Source organism: Lasioglossum baleicum, chromosome 16, assembly GCF_051020765.1.
Source record: "Lasioglossum baleicum chromosome 16, iyLasBale1, whole genome shotgun sequence".
NCBI classification, from domain to species: domain Eukaryota; kingdom Metazoa; phylum Arthropoda; class Insecta; order Hymenoptera; family Halictidae; genus Lasioglossum; species Lasioglossum baleicum.
This window is the reverse complement of record NC_134944.1, coordinates 3,191,518-3,214,290: the sequence shown is the minus strand read 5'-3', so window position 1 is coordinate 3,214,290 and position 22,773 is coordinate 3,191,518. Positions and strand designations below refer to the sequence as shown.

Genomic DNA, 22,773 nt, shown 5'->3' with positions numbered 1-22,773 from the left:
CGTCAAACAGACGTGTTAAAGACGTCTTTAATACGTACCGTTTTCTAACACAATACGTTCAGGAGACGTTCGGAAGAAGTTCGTAGGACATTCAGGACATCTTTAAGACGTATGAATGTCCAACTGAAGACGTCTTTAAACGTCTCTAAGACGTCTTTGTGCTATCTGGGTTCTTTCGTGGTTATTTAATAAAACAACAGACTAAAGCGGTAAGAATGGGTCGTGGAAAAAGAACTAAATTATGTGAAGCACATACGATATCGAAATTAAAGGAAGAACAAGATTGAATTACACAAATATCAAAAATTGTAAATATATGCTGAAAAGTTATTATGAGCTTGTTAGAAAAATCCTGAAAATTACGGGAAAAAGAAGAGTTCTGGGCGTCCACAAAGTTTAACTGCCCGTGAAAAAGTGCAACATTGAGAACAGCATCAAATTCGAGGATGACTGCGAGACAAATCGCTGAAAGTGTTTGCGTAAACACTAACGGAAAGAATGTACGTTGCGTTTTACAAAAATGCAAGCACTTAGCGCGAAGAGTATTGCAGAAAAATCCTCGGTCAAAGAAGAAGCATAAGGCGTTCCGCTTACAATTTGGCGAAAAGCATATAAATAAATATTCCGTTTTGTCGATCGTAACGAATTAATAGAAATTAGTTTATGCTATCGGCGCACAGGTTCGGACCAAAAATCAAAACAAAGCAATTTTGCAAATTAAAAGATTTTTCTCAACGTTTCCATCCAAATATGGATCATCTTCAAGAGGATTTTGCGTCTGAAAAATACTAAATATTGTACTGAGTGTTTCACAAGATCAATAATAACCACAGAATAATTTTTTACCGTACTTGCTATGTGTAGCAAGCACTGTATGTACTGTATGTGGAATACAGTAACAAATTTAAACACTTAATATAAACAGTTTACACATAGCAAGTACGGTGAAAAATTATTCTGTGATTATTATTGATCTTGTGAAACACTCAGTACAATATTCAGTATTTTTCAGACGCAAAATTCTCTTGAAGATGATCCATACTTGGATCGAAACATTGAGAAAAATCTTTTAAATTGCAAAATTGCTTTGTTTTGATTTTTGGATCGAACCTGTGCGCCGTGCGCCAATAGCATAAACTATAATAATTTCTAGCATATAAATATGAGGACAAAGTGGCGAAGAGTCATATTTACTGACGAAAGAAGATTTAATTTGGATGGTCCAGACGACGTAGGCGTTTACTATCATAATTTGAATGAAGAACAGCAATTTTTAAGCCGTCGCCAAATGGGAGACTTTTGAGGATATTGGGGTAAAACAGAAATGAAATTTATAAAAGGACGAATGAGAGAGAGAATAGTGAACGGTATATTGAAATGATAAATGAACAACTAAACATATTATATATATAATATACATATATATATTTTATATATTATTTATATATTTAATTAATAAAGAATTGTGTATTTTAACATTATTTTCTATGAAAGAAAGCGTTAATTATAATCCCAAACACAAGACTCCCATTATTCCAAGTCGATTGCAAGAAACTCAACTTATATTGAAATGTATTTTCTCCTTTAGGCATCTTAACAAGTCGAAAACGATCTAACAATATCCTCAAATTCTTCTAGCGTCTTTTCATTTTTTTTCAAAATCCGCAGTCTACTTACCAGGAAGGTGAAGTATTGAAAATAATTATTTTCGAAAACGTTCCGTCTCGAGGGGAAGTGTCGTCACAGGAGACCGTCACATGTTATATCGCGAGACGGGATCCTTTGATCGATCGATTCTGGTGATCATCTTTCGATTCTGGCGATCATCTTTTCACAATTCGGAGCGTCCTCCGGCCGAACATCGCGCCGTGCGTCCTTTGTCTTCTTCAGTTTTATTCAACAGACGCGACAGCCAACGCATCGTATAGCGAGGCTCCACCGATGTATTTCATATATTCAATATTAATAAACTCTTGCTCTGTTTATCGTTATTAACTACGGCTTATTCCCACCACTATGTGTAATCCAATCGCTAACCCATTTACAATAAAAACGCAACAAAATTTTTGAAAATTTGACAAGATATAATTATTACCAAATTAATGCGATTACCAAAGTTTGGGTTCGATGCACTGCACCGTTTAAGAATTATAGCAACTTAAAGTTTGCACATTTTAACACGTCTTCTTATGGAGGATTCATAAAATTCCACTTCAAACCGTATTTAAACCTTGAAAAAACGCAACTAAAAACTCCAGTTTTTTTATATATAGTAAAAATTATGTAATTAATTATGTTCAAAATTTATTAGGATTCACTATACAGTTACAGAGCAAAAAATTATAAACTGTAACAAAACGTCAAATTTATCGTGTTGTCCTTCTCACTAGCATGGAAACGCGACAAATGTGTAGACCACTGAATATAGCTACAATCAGAGGGTACAATTATTCGCAAAAATCACTTACAATTTTGTATAATATGAAGACACACACATACACACACACACACACACAATTTGATTAAAAAATAAATATAACATGAAATTCACTAATTAAACGAAAACTTTTCAAATTAATCTATTTTTTTAATGCAAAATATCCTCATGGCTTTCATTGCCAATATATTGTACTTCTTTCTTGTACTTTTGTCTCCCATTGTACCTCCAAAACATCCTTAAGAGTGGATTCGAATGCAGTTGTTACTCATTCAAAGATTTCGACACTGAAACAATTTCACTTTTTCTACCTTGCGAAGTTTCGCTTATTCTTCTTTGAAATATACAGGGTGTCCCGAATTTAAATGGCAAAAATGCAGAAGCGTGTAGGGGACCGAAAAACTAAGACAAAAAGTCATTTAGAGATTTGCTCGTTTTTGCTTTGTTTTGGAGAAAATCACAAAAAGAGAAACAGAACAAGTTTTCATTTTTGTACTTATTTATTTACATTTTATTTACGTTATCATCTATTCTATTCTCGTTTCCTATTGGGTTGGCAAGAAAGTAATTTCGGTATTTTAAGGCGAAATATAAAACCGAATTCTGTTATTCGTGCGATGGACTTTAATCAACAACATATTTTCTTATTTATTCTTTTTGGCAAAAGATCGTCGAACGAAAGGGATAATATCTTATTCATTAAAATTCATTGCTTGGATAAAAACATTGGGCTCTATTTCACCTTAAAATAGCGAAATTACTTTCTTGCCAACTCAATATTTCTTTTTTTTCGTTTCTTCTATTTTTTTCACAAATACAAGTGTATACAACAACTCAAGAGAGCAACTGACAACGAGATATTGAATTTTTGCGATTTTCTCCAAAACGAAGCAAAAGCGAGCAAATTTTTCTTATGGACTTTCTGTCTTATTGTTAGTTACAAACTTAGTTACCTACATGCTCCTGAAGTTTTGCCATTTAAATTCGGGACACCCTGTATATTTATATTTATAATATCTGAAATAACTATACTCGTATTAAAAAACAGTCATGATAATATTCACAATTTACATAAAATACACAAGTAGCGAATCTTTATGCAAAATAAAACTGATCCACATCAATTGTAAGCAAATTGTAAACATGGCTTCAATTAACATGTATTACTTCTTTCAGTAACTTTAGTAAATTGCAAATAATTCAGCAACATTCTTAATTTCTTCTACCGTCTGCACAGTTTAGTATTTATTTCCTAAGATGTAACAAAGAGTTTGAGGTTATTTTATTTTCAGATGGGAACATCCGATTTAAACTACAGGGATTCTCTACTAGATCGATATTTGATATCAGAACTTCCAATATCGTTATTAATAGCGAACAAAAGCTTACAGAAAAAATAATAGAACCATTCTATGTATTAGTATTTCATATTTTTGAAAAATGATTCGGTGTATGCTGAAACTCTTAAGGGGGCCGTCTCCTAGCAGATGACGGTCGCGCGTGAACACTCACACACCGCTAGAGTACACTCACACACCGCTAGACCACGTATACGTACGCGAGAATTGCTAGGATCAGGGAAATGCGTTCTGATTTCTCGATAATGCAAAGACGGGGGTTTTTATTAGTCAAAATCGCTAGATAAAAGATCAATCTAGTGCGCTGTTTGCTTCAAAAGTCGTTCTTTTACGTTTCCGAGCAATGATTTTGCAATATTCGGCTGCATGTTGCCCGTCGCATGTTGCCCGTTAGATGGCGCTGCAGTCACGCCGGCGTACTAGCCTCTCCGACGGGCAACATGCAGCCGAATATTGCAAAATCATTGCTCGGAAACGTAAAAGAACGACTTTTGAAGCAAACAGCGCACTAGATTGATCTTTTATCTAGCGATTTTGACTAATAAAAACCCCCGTCTTTGCATTATCGAGAAATCAGAACGCATTTCCCTGATCCTAGCAATTCTCGCGTACGTATACGTGGTCTAGCGGTGTGTGAGTGTACTCTAGCGGTGTGTGAGTGTTCACGCGCGACCGTCATCTGCTAGGAGACGGCCCCCTTAAGGCAAGTATTATAATATGCACAAAATTTATCCACTTAAATTAACTGTTCGAATGTTTTTGTATCGCAGTAAGTTTTATTAACTTCGTTGATTACACTGTCCCACAGCCAAAAAGTATTTCGATTCCCACTATACGATTCTTATAGTGTTTTTCGCGCTGATTCCGAGTCTGTCCTTAATTTTGCTCGTAGACGTACAGTTTTTGAGAAAATTGACTTTTAAAAAAAGACATTTTTCAACTTTGAACAAATATTGTGATGTTAATATAAAAGATATTGAATTGTTCTTTACAGCAAAAGATTCTGTAGACATTCCCGAATCCAGTGATATCCAATATCAATACATTATCCCGTTCCACTGGCGGTAACTCATGTCGGGCGAAGATATTTTGCTTTCTGGTTCGAAAAAAACGTCGACCATGCAAACTTGGAATGGTGGTTTCTCTGGATCCTTATTTTTTTTAGATAAATTCAAAAATATCCGCAAAAAAAGTGGTGTCTCTCCGTCTTTAATGATTGTTTAAACATGTTTAAACGCATAGTGGGAATCGAAATACAAAAAAAAAATTGAAATTTGTTGGACAGTGTTATTTTAAGTGTTGGACATTTTGACAAACTTTTTAGATGAACTTTTTAGAAGAAGTAAGTCAACCATTAGTCAATTAAACTAATTCTTTGTGATTCGTAAATGGACACGTAGCATTATGGCAATTCTCCTCGGTGACAAAAAACATTGTTAACGCTAACATTCACAGCGAAGAATAGTATCAAAATGGCTGCTTCATCGAGGTCCAAATAAGGTTCAAAGAAGATACTTTTACCGTGTCATTTTTTGTTCCTTTATCACCAGTGATGTAACTTTCACAGTTTATTCTGAAGGTGAGCATGTACGTACGTAGCGAACGCTGCACTTCTCGATTTAAAGATTATATCACGCATCTTGCTCGGTGTTGCGAGTTACGAGTGTTGCGGATGTTTACTTTCACGGGGAGAAACTTTCTATTTTCGGTTTTAAATGTAACATCTTCAATAAATGTTATATGCTTTCGGCGCAACGCACAGTGGTCCAAACGGCCGATTCAGAAGTGCAAAATAAACGCTACTAACAATCGATAATTCTGTGTTACATGTATTCTATACACATTAAGTAAGTATAAAGAAGGCTAATAGACTCCCGGAAGTTTATTGAGATATAAAACACTTTCGTGAAATATATTTAGACATTGGTTATTTATTTGGCATTGGTTGGCATGTGGGTAGCGAGCTTCCATCTTTAACCACATATGCTTCAAGCTGTTTTTGAGTTGCTTCAACGATTCTCTTCAGTTTTTGTTGTGAAGCGAATCCTTGCTGGTCACAGCGTCCCATTCATTGAAAACAAGGAGTTCGATGATTAACCACGTCAAAACAATTACGTCAGAGTATGAATACTACCATGAGTCGCGTCGCGCGTCGTTTGTAAAAGCAAGAGGGAGATATGACACGTGTCGGAACGGCGCGCCGCGCACAGCGTGACAAATGGCCATTTTAGCTGGACAAGATTCACTTTCAAATAAACAAAAACTAACTGTGCCAATATAATAAAAAATAACCATGTATTAAAACCATTGAATATTCAAACTTAAAACTCTTTTGTTCAATGTTTACAGAGCGTGTACACTAGGGTGGTCCTTATTTTTCAACTTTCGAATCTTTTTGGCCTTGCTTCCCTAAAATATGACCACTTGGTAAAAAAATAATATGTGCAAAATTTCAGCTCGATCGGACAATGGGAACCCATGCCGCAGCGCGCTTGAAAATTGTCTATTTTTGAAGCTTGGTTTTCTCCATTTGTAATGGAGATCGTAATATACATTCCTATATATCGTTGAATTTGTCTTCCCTTGGTCTACAACTATGTGCAAATAAAGTACAAGGTCATCGTAGAAAAAGTTCCGAAACTTTGAAATTTCGAAAATTGGATATCAAAAAAAATTTCTTTCTTCAGCACTATATTTAATTCGTATACCAATACAACTTTTGTTTGACACATTTTTTCATATACGGGGTGGTCCACGCAACTTGCACACCTATAATAACTTCCAAAGTATTCGTTGCATGAAAAAGTTTTCTATACAGAAGTTGCATGGTCTGAAGGAACATTGTGTAGTGTATTAATTTTTTTACAGGTGGACGCGTAAAGGACATATGAAGGTCAACTTCATGTTTTTAAATGGAATGGGGTATTTTTTAATACATCAATCGATGCAGCTGGACATTCCTTATAAAAAAGTACTGAACTATGTATGTCGAAAAGTTAGTAGTTCGGGAGATATTTCCATTTAAATAACTCTAAAACATCATTACTGTCGTACTAAGACGTTACACAAGTAAGTAAACGCTAACGTCAATTTCAATTGCAATGTCAATTTTTCAATTTCAACTTCAATTTTTCAGTTTCAACATCAATTTCTCAAATTCATTTTCAATTTTTCAATTTCAACTTCAAATGCACGTAGAAGGTATTGCACGTTCAAGATAAATGCACGTTCAAATGCACTTTTCAGTTTTCCGCTTATATCTCGGAAACTATGTGTCCTAGCGATAAGACCATTCGATAGAAAATTAAAGCTGGCAAAACGTGCCGTAAGATTGATTCTATTCAGTTCTTCGCTATTTCGGATAGTTTCCGAGATGTCCGCGCTCAAAGTTCACTAATTGTGCTAAAGAGTTAGCTAGTCAAATAAGGCAAAAGACGTGAGGCAAAAATTTCTTTTTCACAATTAGTGAACTTTGAGCGCGGATATCTTGGAAACTATGCGAGATAGCGAAAAACTGAATAGAATCAATCTTATGGCATGTTTTGTCAGCTTTAATTTTGTATGATTGGTATGATTGGTCTTATCGCTAGGACACATAGTTTTCGAGATATAAGCGGAAAACCGAAATAGGGGACCTTCTACGTGCCCCCCTGTACACCGCTCAACTCCTAGGAGTAGGGACTTTTAGTAAGTTTACTTCCTAACTAGTCCAATCAAAGTCCCAAAGTTAAAAATTGTGTTCCTTCGATTTCCCTCTACACCTCCCTTACGTGCATTCATTGACTGGACTAGTGTACACGTGTAGTTCGGATGTTCGTGTTGAAGTTCGTGTATTGTTTACTACAAGGGTATGCGTGTATTTAGATACACTTGTACCGTTCACAAGATGATCTCTGGGGGCACATAGGCAAGAGAGGTCTATCATTCTGCGTAGCAGTAGTAGTGTGTGTGTAACGGCTTCGGCCAATAGAAGGCGCGCTTCTTCCAAGCTAACCACTTCCAAGCTAACAATAAGATATAGCGAGTTAGGAAAAATGGAAGTTGTTCATTTTTTGAGCATATTTTCAGAAACACCTGGTACATCGAAATGTTAATGAAATTGAAATAACAAAAGGAGTGCCTTGAAGAGAAAGGAACGCTCTTTCTATTGCTTTTTCGCACAAGATTCTACGATAATTTTTTCGCTTTCCGGAGCCAGTTAAAGTTAAAAAGCCCATATTTACTTCAATGTTGAATAACTCGAATAAAAAAAATCGCACAATATTCAACAACCACACAATTTATACAGGAAAGATAGCCCTACCAAATGATATTAACGCGATTTATCAAACAAATTTTTTGTTGCTCCCCGTGTGATGTTCCAAAGTTGCACAAAATTTTTGTTAACCGTCAATGTTGTCTTTATCTCGCCATAACTTCGTAAACAACCAACATAGTAAACAACCAACAACCTTAATTCTTTTGAGGAGTATACATATGAAGACGGGTCGTTCCATCTGCGCTCAACTGTTGTAAATTTAAATGTATTGCAACGGTATTGCATTACCGGCGTTCTACACAGATAAGGAATAGAAGAGTGCTTGCTGGTTCGTCGAACTTTGCCGAAGCGCGTGATAAGGTAACCACAAAGAAGATTGCGATCAAGTTTATCAACATTCAGAGAGAAACGGTGGCGGATTCCTCGATAAAAGTTCCATTATTCAAGTCAAGATCAACTATAGTAACATTTCTGGTACTGTAGTAACATCTTTGTACATACTACGCTTTCTGTCTACATAATTCAAGTTAGATTAGAATCGAATTTAGCGATGTTTCGATTGCTTCTTTCCTTTTCGTTGTATTGATCGAGAGCGTGAATCGAAGGATCTCTAGATCAGTTATAGTTATTTTTATCAAATTAAAGAAAGGAATAAATATTAAATTTAAATTAGAAAGAAAAAGAAAGACAGGAAGAATTGCGCGAATGATGTTCAGGCGTTCGTCAGTGTTGAGACTGTCGACAGACAAGCAGTGTAAGTAATCGCGGATTCGATTGCACGTGTATGCGTAGATTTCTCCCTGCGCGTAGACTGTACGTAGGATGTTGTCGCGTGTGCCTCTCCCGGACGAGAGACAAACGTGTTCCACGTGTCTGACCTCAACTCCTCGATCTTCCACGAGTTGGCAAACATGTGACCTTCTATTACATAATCCCTCGTGTTTCCACGTGTAACGCGATCTACTTGCTCCGAGGAACAAAACGTTGACTTACTTACTGTACCCAGAAACGTGTTCCCCCAGAAAAGCATTTATGTACAGGGTGTCACAAAATTATATGTCGTGGACACCATAGCGCGATTCCACACCCCCGATTTAGTAAACAATGACGTACAGTAGCGGACAAAAATTTAAGACCGCTCTAAAGAAGACGATAACTTTTTTAATATTGTACTATACGATTTGAACTTTTTTGGGAAGCTAGACCAATTAGTTTACCAAAGGATGTGAAAAGAAATTTTTTCAAAAATTGCAACTGATCGCAATGGTTGGAAAAATGCTAAAAGTTGAATTTTTAACTTTTTTATGTGGGCCCATATTGAAAATTTAAAAAATACGTTTTGTAGATCTGTGTCAAAAATTTCGTCAAAATCGGTCGACGTTGGAATGAGCTACAAACGTTTAAAGATAGTAAAAATTGCAGATTTTCACGATTTATTGCCGAAAATCTTCAGTTGAAATTTTTGAAAAAATTTCTTTTTACATCCTTTAGTAAACTAATTGGTCTATCTTCCCAAAAAAGTTCAAATCGTGTAATACAATATTAAAAAAGTTATCGTCTTCTTTAGAGCGGTCTTAAACTTTTGTCCGCTACTGTATGTAAGAAACCCCCCGCAAAATTGACCTTGAACGTGAAAAACAAGGTAAGAAAACCAAAATTTTTTTAAGGATTAAGATTGTTTAAATGTTCATACCGAAATTTTCTTTTAAGATTTAGGATTTTTAATCTTAGAAAAATTTGTTTCTTTACCTTGTTTTTCTTGTTCAAGGTCAATTTTGCGGGGGGTTCCTTATGTCAATTTCGACTAAATCGGGGGTGTAGAATCTCGCTATGGTGTCCGCGACATATTATATGTATAATTTATATGTAGCGACAATTTATATGTATACAATGAATATAAACGTTTCTCTATCTATGAATATTTGTTTAAACACAAAATGAAACATCAATGTTTTAAACAAATGTTCATACACAACAAAAAGTGTATATTCTTATGATTGGTAAGGTGTACAAATACAGGGTGTCCCAAAACAAGTGAAAATCCCGAAAGGGGGTGGTTCCTGAGACCATTCTAAGAGACATTTTCCTTTGCACCAATGTCAACTGCGGCTTTGTTTAGGAGGCCAAGCCGCGCCGGCAAACGAGTGTCGGCGGTACGCCGCGCCGCGCCGTGACATCGTATCGTGACGGAGCGGTTATCACCTTTAAAGGTGATAACAGTAAAGTGGGTTCTGTTTCCTGCTAAAGATGGTATAGGTTCTGTTCCATGCTAAAGATGATGTAGGAGTAGGAGCTGTTCCAGGCTAAACATGATGTGGAGACAAAAGTGGCACGGCCAAACTCCGGGCGTGAGCACTCTCATTTCCTCTCTGTTATAACGAAAGTCCCACGACGCCGGAAGATATGAAAGAACGAATACGGAATGCATGTTGCACCATGAATCGCGGAAATGCTATTCAGTAATTCACATCGGTCGACCTATGGAGGCGGTGGCGTCTAAAGTCTTCTTTAATTCGTTTCAACTCAACCGCTGTACCACCGACGAGGTATAGTAGTAGACCAATCAGACTGATGTAAATATCTGTAATGAAATAATTCAACCACTAAGTTTCTGGCCCTGGCTTACAGGCGGCGTTGGTGTTCCCTATCACGTGATGGGGGCACATGCGCAGAACGCTTGCTTGGCTCTGACTGACGCTAACGCTTAGCAACCTAACCCACACTGGAATTGTTCTGAATTGTTCTAAGCGAGTCGAAGTTGGTCCAAGTGAAAGAGTAGCTATGGTTGCTAAATTGTGCGTTGTTCTTAATTGCCCCGGCAATTATAGCAGTTTATTTATACAAATTTCCTAAGGACAGGAAATATGAGAAAAGGATTTCTAAGTGGCTCTCTGCGACTGGGAACAAAGTGCGGCGAGGACTCTCTCTGTCTGCCGTACCAAGTTTATGTTTACCAGGTATTTATATATTATTTATTTATAAATAAATATATATATATAAATAGTTGCGTTCGTTATAGAAATTTCTTCGTTCAGCTTGACCGGAAGCGATGATGGTATCCGGTATCCACTTGCGGTTTAGTGATATTCTAAGTGGAGAATTCCGTTTTTTTTCTGTAGCCGCAGGTACAGTTCTTTAGTTTTCATCCGTTTCTCTATAATTTCTATATTTGTTTTAATATTTTCTTTTATCTTTTCCAGTTCCCTTCCGAAGATCACCATTGCAACGTCGTCGAAGCGATTTACAATAATAATTGTAAATATTGTACTATCGAGTCAGCATGCGTGCAATTATTTTTCGGAATTAGAAGAATTGGATAAAAATAATTTGGTATTCTAAAAGGATTTCGTGAATTGGGGCAGAGGTGAAAGTTTCTTAGAATCACCTCAGCCTACGCATATACAATATTTATACATGTTTATGTGTATGTGTAAGTGCAAATTCATATCTTTATAAAGATTAACAGTTAACACATTTTGTAAAGTTAACAAAATTTTTTAATGAAATGTACATTGATTTTCTCCATCAAGGGTCTTAGTAGGTTTGAAATATAAAAAAACTTAATGTGTATAATACAGTTTTTACTTTATTACATTTTGCACATTTATATGTATATACCCTAAATGCATAGAATTCACAGTCCAATCACAAGTTAACCAAATATAAAATACTATAACAATTATAGATTATAACTTTGTGAATGATTTACTACAAAAATATACAACAGCAATTGTGTCAAATGAATATTGCATAAATATTGGCAGTGAACGAGTCAATTTATTATAAAACCTTCAAGAGAGATCTTTGGTTCTGTAGTTACGCGCTACATCAATTTATAGCATTATACATAAGCATTTTATCAAGTTACAAAATGGAAAAAATAAAAGCTAAGTTGAATAAACATTTGATAATGTAATCAGTATTCAAAATACTCGTTTAAGTGATCTGAATAATATTTGCTCTTCATGCATAATGTACATGTACACGTGGTTTTTAAATATAGGTTCCAAATGTGGCTTTATGCAATTCGAAAATAGGAGCTATTTAAAATCGAAAAAATTGGTAACATTTGTATCCATAATTTTATCATACTCTAAGCAATTCCGAAAAGACTGTATATGTTTTCTATAATATTATTAATGGCTGTTACTTATTTCATTTTACACATTACTGTATAATCTTTACGCTTTGTCATTTCTTATGAGGCTTAAATGTTAAGTTGAGAAAATAATTTTTTTTATATAACAAGCAATGTGTTTAATTTGTTCCTTTATAAATATTTAATTTTTCTTAAGTCGTCTTTATAGATCAATGGTTCCCACGGAGATTTTTAATTTGCACACAATTTTTAAAGTATATCCGTTTTCAATGGTGTAACGAATAATTATTATCTAATTTAAAAAAAAAACGGTCCTTAACCACTGATCTGAGAATCATTGCATATTAATTGTTAATTATTGTATTGTGTTCATTAGTGAGCTTCTCTTGACGCTAAAAATTTTTCATACAGTATGAACAGCTAGAAAGCGTCAAGAATTTTATGATTTCGGTATGATTTATGTTGTACTAATTTTTCTAGCTTGCTTTGGTTTTAGCAAATTTTTTGAATACCACAAGTATACAATAAACTCTCTTACTTAACAAACACTGTTTTTGCACATCGTTCAATTTTGTTTAACTGTACATAAAACTTGTTTGTTCACGTGATTAAACGAGGACTATGTAAACCTTCAACTTGAGTGTCAATTTGAGGACAGTGCTGAGTATCTGGCGGACCCCAATCATGTAAGTTTCCGCTGTTAGCTAGTCTGTGCGTAAGTCGATGTGCTATTGAGAATCCTCCACTACCTTCCAACTGTGTTAAGACTATGATGACTTGTCTAAAATGAATAGATCAACATATATGACTTTACAATTTCTAGAAGTTCTACATATCACATAGGACAAAGAGAGTTACAAATATTTTACCTGTGAAGTGGGGGGACACTATCGGCAGTTCTGAGTTGTCCTCTAGTGGACACAACGTTATAGCTTTCATGGCAGTCACATTTTACATGAATCCACTTATTTACATGACGATTTTCGACCATCACCACAAGCCCAGCCCAACCTTTAGTTAAGTAATAAGCAGTCATTCCCTCTCTTCCCTGCATAAGTAGACAATTTGTGAAAATACTTGAACTATAAAAATAGTCATTATTTTGAGCATATCTAAGAATGCTTACTTCGTGTCGCTGTCCTTTTGCTAGAGTTAAACTTATGATGGCATCTGCCAAGACAAACGCAGGTGGAGAGATTTGTTCAACTAGAAGTCTTTTTGAGCTATGAATGGCAAGAACATATTCAGGATAGCTGGAAGTATCTTCCATTCCTGTATGCCAATGATTGAAAGCCAAACATACAACAATATACAAATCTCTTTCTAGCATTTTGTGACATCCAACAAACCCACGTACTTGTCGTTTACTATGTTCTACTAGTCTTCCCACTTCTGGTGCTGCGGGAGAACGTGTACGAAACACAACTACACATAAGTCTAACTGAGAACGTTGTGATTTTTCAGAATTCCTAAACAATATGGACGAGGACATTACACCATATTTTGTTTATACTTTAATTCATTGTGAATTAAAATAATGTAATAAAACTTACCTCTGACCTTCTTGGAATAACGTGAATTCTGTTTCAGTAGGTTCAAGCACGGTTAAAAGTACACAAGATAAATGTCGAAGAGAAGACAAAGGAGGAAGTGTTCCACGTAATCTCACTTCACTCCATCCGACTCTAGTTTTACAAATGTCAATGCAGTCAAAATATTTTAAAACATCGTCGAAAGAAATCCAAAAAACACCATCAGATGCACCATGTGGCATCAACATTTCACGCAATTCAAGTGTCCATATGGGACTATCGTCAGACCAATCGCCTTTCCAACTGTAATGACCCCAAGGATTTCGAAGTCTTAGCAATCGTATTCCCTGTAAGTCACAGTACTGTGTAATCAAAATACATATCGGTATCTCTCCTACAGTAAACTGAACCATAAGAGGATTGCTCTGGATTAGAAGCACTCTTTTTGGTTCAATTCATTTTGGAGAAAATCAACTAATTTGAATCCACACTCCTTTAACCGACAATTATTTTCAATCAATTAAGTTACTCAGATTGAGGAAGTAGTCCTCTGAATTCAAATTTTATGGATACAATCGTCAACGGTGAACTATACATTAATTTTTTATTTTTACCTGTACATCTCTCACATCAAGAACAGAATACGCATGTCTAAAAACACAAGAGTACCATTTTACACACATCCCAAAAGATTAAATTCAATTTTTTTCCGAAATTATTATATTTAACTCACCTTGGTCTTAAGCCTTTACGTTGATATTCTTCTTCGTCGACTTTCATGTTGCCACCGCCACAACTGGCACCCATCAAAAACATAGCTTGTCTAGAAGATAAAAGTTGTGCCCATATTAAATCCTTATCAAGTTCGTCTTCGCTTGGCAAAGCAGATGGCTGCAAAGGCACGCTCTCGCAAGGGGCGCCTGTAAGTGTTGCTAAACCTTCTATAGCACGTCCAGATACTAATGCTTCGTAGCAACCATGAATTTTCGCTACTGCTTTCTCAATTAATGGCACCCACAATTGCTTTCTCTTTGCCTATAAACGTATTTAATCATAGTTACACATAAAATTCTTAAATATCCAATATTAAATAATTATTCAAGGCTACTAAAAAAAAACCTTCTAGTTATTAATGTTAAAAATACATCAACCTGAGAATATACTAAGTGGCCTCTTTTATCACAGGGTAACAAATCATCAACAAGTACAGTAGTCCATCTTCCATCTTTGCACAATCGTACTTGGTAGGCTCCTTCGGGACAAGTTTCCCTCATTACTAGAACTCTTTTCACTAATTCATCGCTTTCAGCTAAAACCGCTAAAGCTGAAAGTAACCAACAGTTTCCTAATACGCCTTGCGAGATATCAGAAGGCAAAGGTGTTCTAAAAACAGCCCAAGGGAGTTTGGAATCAACAGTAGAATCAACATTGATTTGATGGGGCCTTCTCCATTGAACGACATGGTTATCCTTTGTTTCAGCTGGATTATAATATAAAGATTTTGGAGCTGGTGGAAATGAATCGTCGACAAAAGGCTCATTTGTCTATAAGAAAAAATAAACAATTTAGTTACGGCAAATATGTATGAACTACAGAGAATTAATTGTGAACCGATCTTCAATATTTGTACATATTTCAGATATTTCTGATAACTCTACAAAACAATGTGTTTCAAATAAGATTTATTGGCACAAAAAGAAAACTTACAAAAGTATCTATTCCTCCTATAAAAAAAGATGTCTGTGACGTTTTTTCAAATAAAAGAAATATCTCATGTCTTTTTAAATACCATCGTATACTTTTCTTTTCGTATTCTTCAATTGTACGGATAAAGCAATTTAATAATATATTAGGCTGTTGCATATGAAATGTCCGATTTTTAGCGATGACATTAAACAAACGCAATTTTGTACCCAATGTATTCTATCTACAAATTTCAATATATTATATTTAATTAAAATGGATAGAAAGCAACCACGTTTGAAATGTTAGCAGTAATTCTGCAGTCAAAACCGTTGTGTTAACCATGGTATGATTTCGATTAGTTGACCTAATTTAGTTTCTTCATTTGGTATGTTATATACATTTGAAAAACGAAAAAGTCAACGTATATCCTTTATGCACTGACGAGGTCAATTTGACTCGATAGCGAATCTTTATCTATAACGATAGTATTTGTTCTGAAAATATATTTATTAATTTACTGTAACAGTTTTCTTCCTTGAATACATGCTGACTTTGACGCAATTTAATTTAGAAAATTTTAGTGTAACAATTCTCTGGACAGTGCACAAGGGATATGTTGCTACATACTGTTTGCTGCTAGAAAGAAGTCACACGGGACGGTGTAGGGGCAAGAAGAGACCCTGCCTGTTCATAATTTGATTCGTAGACATTGTCACTTCAACCAATAGTAAAATTGTGTATGCCTAACAACCAATCGGGCTCGCATTCCTTACAGGTGACTTCTTTTCAGCCATGAAGAATATAGTGTGTCCATTATAACTCGACTCACTGGAATATCTCAGAGGAAACTGAAAATATTCAAAAAATGTTTTTACAAAAATTGTTTGGTATAAAGTGGAACATAATGTGGTACAAATATCGATTTTCTTTAGAGATTTCAAGTCATAGGTCAAGTTAGCTCTTTTAAGCGGAACGCTACAGCTTTAAGATACATCTTTCTCGTCATAATGTTGTAGTGCATTTTGAAACGAATTCAACGAAGTGCTTGTTACACGATGATATTCTGTTTTATGGAAGATTGTAAAATAATTAAGAACCCGGTTAACTGAATAACATGTACCACTCACATCGGTCAACTAAACTTTACTTGATCGTGTTGCTAATGCATAACTGGCCCTTAGGATCGCCAGAATTAGACTATCATGTAATTTCTTTCTGTGAGAATATTTCAAAAACAATGTCTTTAAAATCGCACGAAAAGTATTTGGAAATGTTGAAGCAGAATTCAAAGGCATCTGCTGTAAAACTGCATTTATCAAAACGGAGGATATGTTAAAGGATTATCCCAAACAAACCAATAAATGATTCTAAATTAGACACATTAGTATAAGTGTAATTGAAAATAATTAGTTTACGGTATCACAGACATTTGCCGGCCACATAAATATTCATTGCTTTCTAATGATTTCTACAAAGTACTTTCATTGGAGGAGAATTTTTCGAACAATTGAGTAGTCCGGTTTGAGTGTTATGAGTTTAGTGGTCAAGTAATTTGCCAAAGGCGAGGGACATGCGTAATCTAAATCCCTTGATTCTTAATTATTTTACAACCTTCCACAAAACAAAATATCATTGGGTACCATCTCGTTGAATTTGTTTCAAAAAATACAGTATAATATCATAAGTAATCTGACCTTGACATCTTCCTCATTACTTCATCCATAAAAAAAAATATATGCACCACATTATGTTCCCCTTCACATCAAAGAACTTTTATAAAAACATATTTGAATACTTTCAATCCCTTCTAAGATATTCCAGCGAATCGAATTAAAATGAACACACTGTATATCACTGTACACCACGATACTAACATATAAAAAGTGGGTTTTAACTTCTTTAATTAATATTTGGAAATACTTCAATGAAGAAATCCGCATTTTTTAACGTTTTCGTTTGTAGAATTGAGTATACTGGACTTTTTTAAAACTTGTTCTCTCTCAATCAAGATAGATAGACTATGATCGAATATTAATTAACGTGTTATTTCCAATGGCAGTTCAACTCGATTCAAAGGAACTTTTAACACAATTATTTGACTATACCCTTTGTGTAGAGTATAGAATAATCTATAAAGAATATTATATGTATACCATTGTATTGTAATTGTACAATATTTTTCTTTACTATTTTCTTTATCCCCTCCAAAGAATGCGAAATGTACATTTTAATTACAAAAATTACCTACATAATTATTTGTTAATCAGTATTACCTCTTTACAATAACGGACAATTCGTTCCCACTTCTCCAATGCTTCTCTTTCTTCGATCTGCCTTAAATTTTCCATCACCACGCTTTCCTGTCTTTGTATTGTAAGAGTATTTGTGCCAGATTCAATAATTCTGGGCTTATCACCCGATAGTTGAGATAAGGTCTTTGAAATTTGGCACATTTCACATATTCCATTTGTACTCTTATTTTCATATGTGCACAACTTACACTGCCACTACAATAAAAGATATACATTATTCTGATTGAACTTGTACAAAGTGGACACGCAATACCTACTTAGTAGTACATCAAAAGTATTATAATCTCTTTTGAAGTGAATAATAGGTATGTATATATAAAAAATGACTAAGACTGAATCGTACTTGACCATGAGTAGAATCTTTTACTCTTGTATGCCTTTTATCACCAACCGAAGAACCATTTCTTCTTACAGAATTTCTATGCCTTGGCGTGACAACTTTCGAATTTACAGCAGTCGGACAGAGTCTTGGACTTGGACTTCTCGATCCAAAACTTCTGGTCTCTTTTGGTACCTCTAGAAAATCTGCTAGCGTCTTACAAGCATTACAAGTTTGTGCCGACAATGGATTTCTTAATGTACATGATGGACACACCCAGCTTTCTCCTTTTCTTAATGTAGCGTCTTCTAAATGCATAATACTTTTTAATTTTGAACCACCACATGCTTCGCAAGTAGTTCGTGAAGCAGCATTTAATAATGTGCACTTTTTACAGGTCCATACCGGAGAAGGTGGATCAACTTGATCATCTAAATCAGACTCTGCTGTAGCCAATGTGGCAGTTTTTTGTGGGATGTATCTTACACTATCTCTAGATACTACAATTGGAGACTGAGTATGCATCGCACAGCTTGTTCCATCCTTTGTAACAGTTATTAAATTACGTTGAGTTAATGAAGGAGAAGATCGAAAAGACCCGCATATATCACATCCGGTTGACCATAGTGGATTATATGCGTAAGAACACTTTTGACAAGTCCACATACGTTTCAAGGAACTTACACCTGACACATTATCTCCGACAGGACTTGTTGCTTCACTGTGTGCTTTTACAGGTACTAGACCTAGTTTAGTATTTTGTTTCTTTGGCAATGGTGGTGGTATGTCTGGGCCAGTAATTCCAATGTATGAGTACTTTGGTCTTGTACTAAAACCAGCAGAATGCGGTGGTACTGCAGGTGGTTCATCTTCGTTAAGACTTCTCCTATTGACTATTTTCTTTTGAGATACATTTGTAACAGATTCAATGTCAGAGAAAGATCGCCTATAAGACAGTGGACCCGCTGAAGATAAAGCACGAGGTTCCCAAGTGGGTACGCTGATAACTACTCCGCTACAAGGAGCTGGACTTCTAGGAGCTTCGCAAGCTTCACACTGTTCTAGGCCAGGAGCATTATCAAGAGTACAATTATCGCAACTCCAAAGTGCATCATCTTGTCGTGCTTCTGAAACTACTAGACTTGTTGGTCTTGGTATAGCTTGTTCGGATAATTTATGCACCACAGAACCATTAGATAAGGAGCGACTAACTTTAGATTTAACTCTTTCGTATATCGAAGGACTGTGTCTTTTTGGTGAACGCTCAGAGCCATCGTTAGTGTTCGTATAAGAAAATGTAGTTGAATCCATTGTTTCTATTGATGGTAAGGTCCAATTGTCTCTATCAATTTGTCTCCTTTCATTACGACTTATACTTGTTAACTGTGCCATATCTGTAGAGTATAAAGTATAAATGAAACGTTAAATCTCAAATAATATAAGTGTTATTTCGAATATTTTTTTAACTAAGTAGTGTATGTACCCTTACTAATAATCCTTGCATTGCTTGTAGAAGTACTTGTAGCATTAGACCCGTTCAATATATTTGCTAAAAGCTCGGATGCATCTGTGACACGATTTATTTTGTGTACATTGAATTTTTTGCCTTTACGTGCTCCAATTTGCCTCTTGCCAGTTTCAAATAACGACAAGTTAGCATCACAGGCTGCACAAGTTAATGCAGAACTGCAATTATTCTTCAATAAACAACGAACACAAGTCCATTGTGTCACTAAGGAAGGTAAAGAAGAAGATCGTTCGATTGGCTCTCTTTTACAAGACCTTTCATTCCAAGAACCATGATGTAACTTCCTTGGATAATTATTGCGTGCAATTAAATTCTTCTCAAAGCTAGAAATCAATAAAAATGAAAATAATAGTCAGTACAAGAGTCTTACAACAGTTAATAACAAACACCATTATATATAAATATGTATATAGTGTGTATCCTACACATACTGACTTGTTCAAATAAATCATATGAAAGTCCAATCAATCTAACTGGAATGATGTTATTGTAAAACTTCTATGATTAAAGACAAAACAAATTCGAGAAGGATATACATTACATATACAACTACAATTATAGCACCAGCTGATATTTATAAAATTTCTTTCAATTATGCAGCTACAACACAAACGAAACCAAACACACTGTTCACATATCGGTTATTTCAGACATTAGTATACATATACATACATGTATATATATTACCAATTAGAGTTACTAATCATATTAAGTACTAGAAAAAGATCATAAGGTTTCTCTGTCAATTTTAAATTTAAACCAAGCGATATCAGCTTATCAATTTCATGTACAAAATTGGGAACTATAGAAAATTTGATATATAAGAACACAATATTCAATTTTCATACGTGATATGAGCCTAAACTTGGAAGTACAGTGGTACATTAATTTATAACAAGATGCATTTATGGTAAAGGTTTTGTGAGTGGAAGAATAACATACAAATGGTTGGAACAGGTTAAGGAAAGCAATGAATCCCTGGAGAATCATCTACGTTTAGGATGTTTATCGGATGAAATTGTGTGAATACATACATTGAAGTTACAATAAACATAACATGTTAAAGTTTTTATGAAATTTTGTTATTGTATTTGTGAACACAGGAAGAGCACACACATACATGCTCCTCATGCTACTTTCCTGACTTGTGAACAAAAAGAGAACGTCAAATGAAATGTTTTCCCATGTCCTTCATATACATAATTTACATTTTATCTCATTGTGACTATTATTTGCTTCATATTCAAAGAAGTAGTATTTTCAAGCGAAACTAAACATTTTATACCAATAGAATGTATTTATAAGCATATACACGAATGTTGAAATAATGTTTTCCAAACAAGTTTAAATGTTTTAATATTTATATTTTAAATTTGCACAAGCTTTTTCCAATACTTAATGCATCTGTGATCAGATACATTGTAACTGCTGTATCAATACATTGTATACATTGTAACTGCTATATCAATACATTGTATACATTGTAACTGCTATATCAATACATTGTACACATTGCAACTGCTGTATCAATACATTGTATTCACTGTAACTGCTATTTATATCAAAACTTTAAATACATTTTCTTCATGTGCATTGCCTATAACTTTGTCTATAATGTAATATTGTAGTCTTTAAATTCTATAAAGATCAAATTAACTTGGTTTGTTCGATAATATAAATTATCTTTATTTTTATAAATTATGAAGTAGCAACAATGTCGCTCAACAATAGAATAGCATACTCGTATAGATGATAAATATAGAAGAGATTTGATTGTAAGAGGAAGCTCGTAAATTTTAAAATTGAGTTAACACACTGGGCGAGTGACATTTATAATATAAAACAGAACCGTAGAAATGAAGCGAATATGATAAGAAGTGTTGAATATGTGTGAGTTCGACGAACTTGTATATAAACAAAACATATGAGTAGCTTTTCGAAAGATAAATGGAGGGGATAGAGGAGCAGTGGTGGTAAATCGAAAATTTAGCTTACCGGTGTGAATGCGAGAGACCTGTTTCGATGTGTTGACGAGTTGCCGGACGTGTGTTGTCTACTGTTAGGTTATCCAGACGAAGCCTTGGTAGAGGTGTTGGCGGGACGGATACCGAGAATGAATCAGCTTCCCGTTTCTTTCTTTTCGTTCCGTCTCCTTCTTGTTTTGGAATTTCTTCAGACCTAAAGTTTAGGTTGAGCCTGAAGTTTGCCTTCTCATCGCTTCTAAGTCGAGTTAGGCCGCACCTGGTGCATCGCGTGCTCTCTGTTGGATTTATCAGAGCGCACTCCGAGCAATGCCACTGCAGCACCGATGCAATTGAGCCCATTCTCTACACGTAGTCATGGCTCCTTTGCTCACAGGATCACTGACTTTTGTAGCCACGATCCCCAATGTAAAATATCACAACACTCTACGCGAACATGAAAATCAACGATACCGCGAAACACCTTCCGTCAAACTTTTTTTCTGTCGTGACAGTCGTCCGCCGTTCATTGTCATATGTTCCGCGACGGCCATCTTTTTTTAATCCCTTCTCGTCTATCCAATCTTTTATTTTCTCTCTCTCTCTCTCTCTCTCTCTTTCTCTCGTCTCCTTCTTCCCTCTTCTTTGCCCTCGTCACGTTGTGTCGTTACTGTTATACAGTCAAAACAGAAATGTAGACTCGTAATTTCACTCTATCTAAATACGTTTTCTTCTCGTGTATTATTATGTAGATGTATTGTGTGTTTGTCTAATTTTACTAAAATTTCTTCGAACTTTATTGGTTAATTGATTGAATAATAGTTTCATGTTGGATATACTCCTACCTAAATGTCAGTAATTTAACCCATTATTATCCTTTTACCTTTAGCGAACAGTTAGTTGAATAAAAACGTCAATCACAAACGGGATAGAGATCATACGTGTATAGTGTATACAACTGTAATCTGAATTGGTTGTGTTGACTACGTTAGTCGCAACACAGAACTGTCTGATTCTGTCTGATTACTGTTTACCGTCTTCAGCATTATGATTTATATGTATATATACGAATATAAAAATTATCTTTTTATTTACATTCTACATTTCAGATTCCACATGATTAATGTTTCCTACATTAAAGTAACGTACAGTAGTTAGCAACAATTAATCATGAGTTTATTAATATTTTTATTTCCATTCGAGAAATTTCACATTTCATCCAATATCAATTTCGAGATATATTTTTAATAGATCAGCTTTTTAGCATATGTACATTGAAATTT

General features: G+C 35.0%; 1 protein-coding gene and 1 long non-coding RNA gene across 4 annotated transcripts; one reads left to right on the top strand and one right to left on the bottom strand.

The window, feature by feature from the left end:
- The first annotated feature begins 10,584 nt into the window (after positions 1-10,584).
- On the top strand, positions 10,585-18,589 carry LOC143217078 (uncharacterized). The gene is made up of 4 exons (XR_013010721.1): positions 10,585-10,599; positions 10,682-11,010; positions 11,073-11,178; positions 11,254-18,589. It is a non-coding gene; the product is annotated as an uncharacterized LOC143217078 (long non-coding RNA).
- Positions 11,620-22,721, bottom strand: LOC143217069 (calpain-D). Of its 3 annotated transcripts, XM_076440824.1 has the most exons (12): positions 22,374-22,719; positions 21,525-22,160; positions 19,485-19,852; positions 18,026-19,395; positions 17,644-17,877; positions 14,836-15,228; positions 14,418-14,719; positions 14,299-14,335; positions 13,706-14,031; positions 13,279-13,621; positions 13,022-13,200; positions 11,620-12,933 (listed from the first exon to the last, which is right to left on the bottom strand). In XM_076440824.1, exons 2-12 carry the CDS (start codon positions 21,851-21,853, stop codon positions 12,753-12,755), a joined length of 4,062 nt encoding a protein of 1,353 aa, XP_076296939.1. In that variant the 5' UTR covers positions 21,854-22,160; positions 22,374-22,719; the 3' UTR covers positions 11,620-12,752. The 3 variants fall into 3 exon arrangements, with proteins under 3 accessions (XP_076296939.1, XP_076296940.1, XP_076296938.1); XM_076440825.1 differs by having other exon boundaries at positions 19,491-19,852; positions 21,525-22,721; XM_076440823.1 differs by having other exon boundaries at positions 21,525-22,719.
- Between the last annotated feature and the right edge of the window lie 52 nt (positions 22,722-22,773).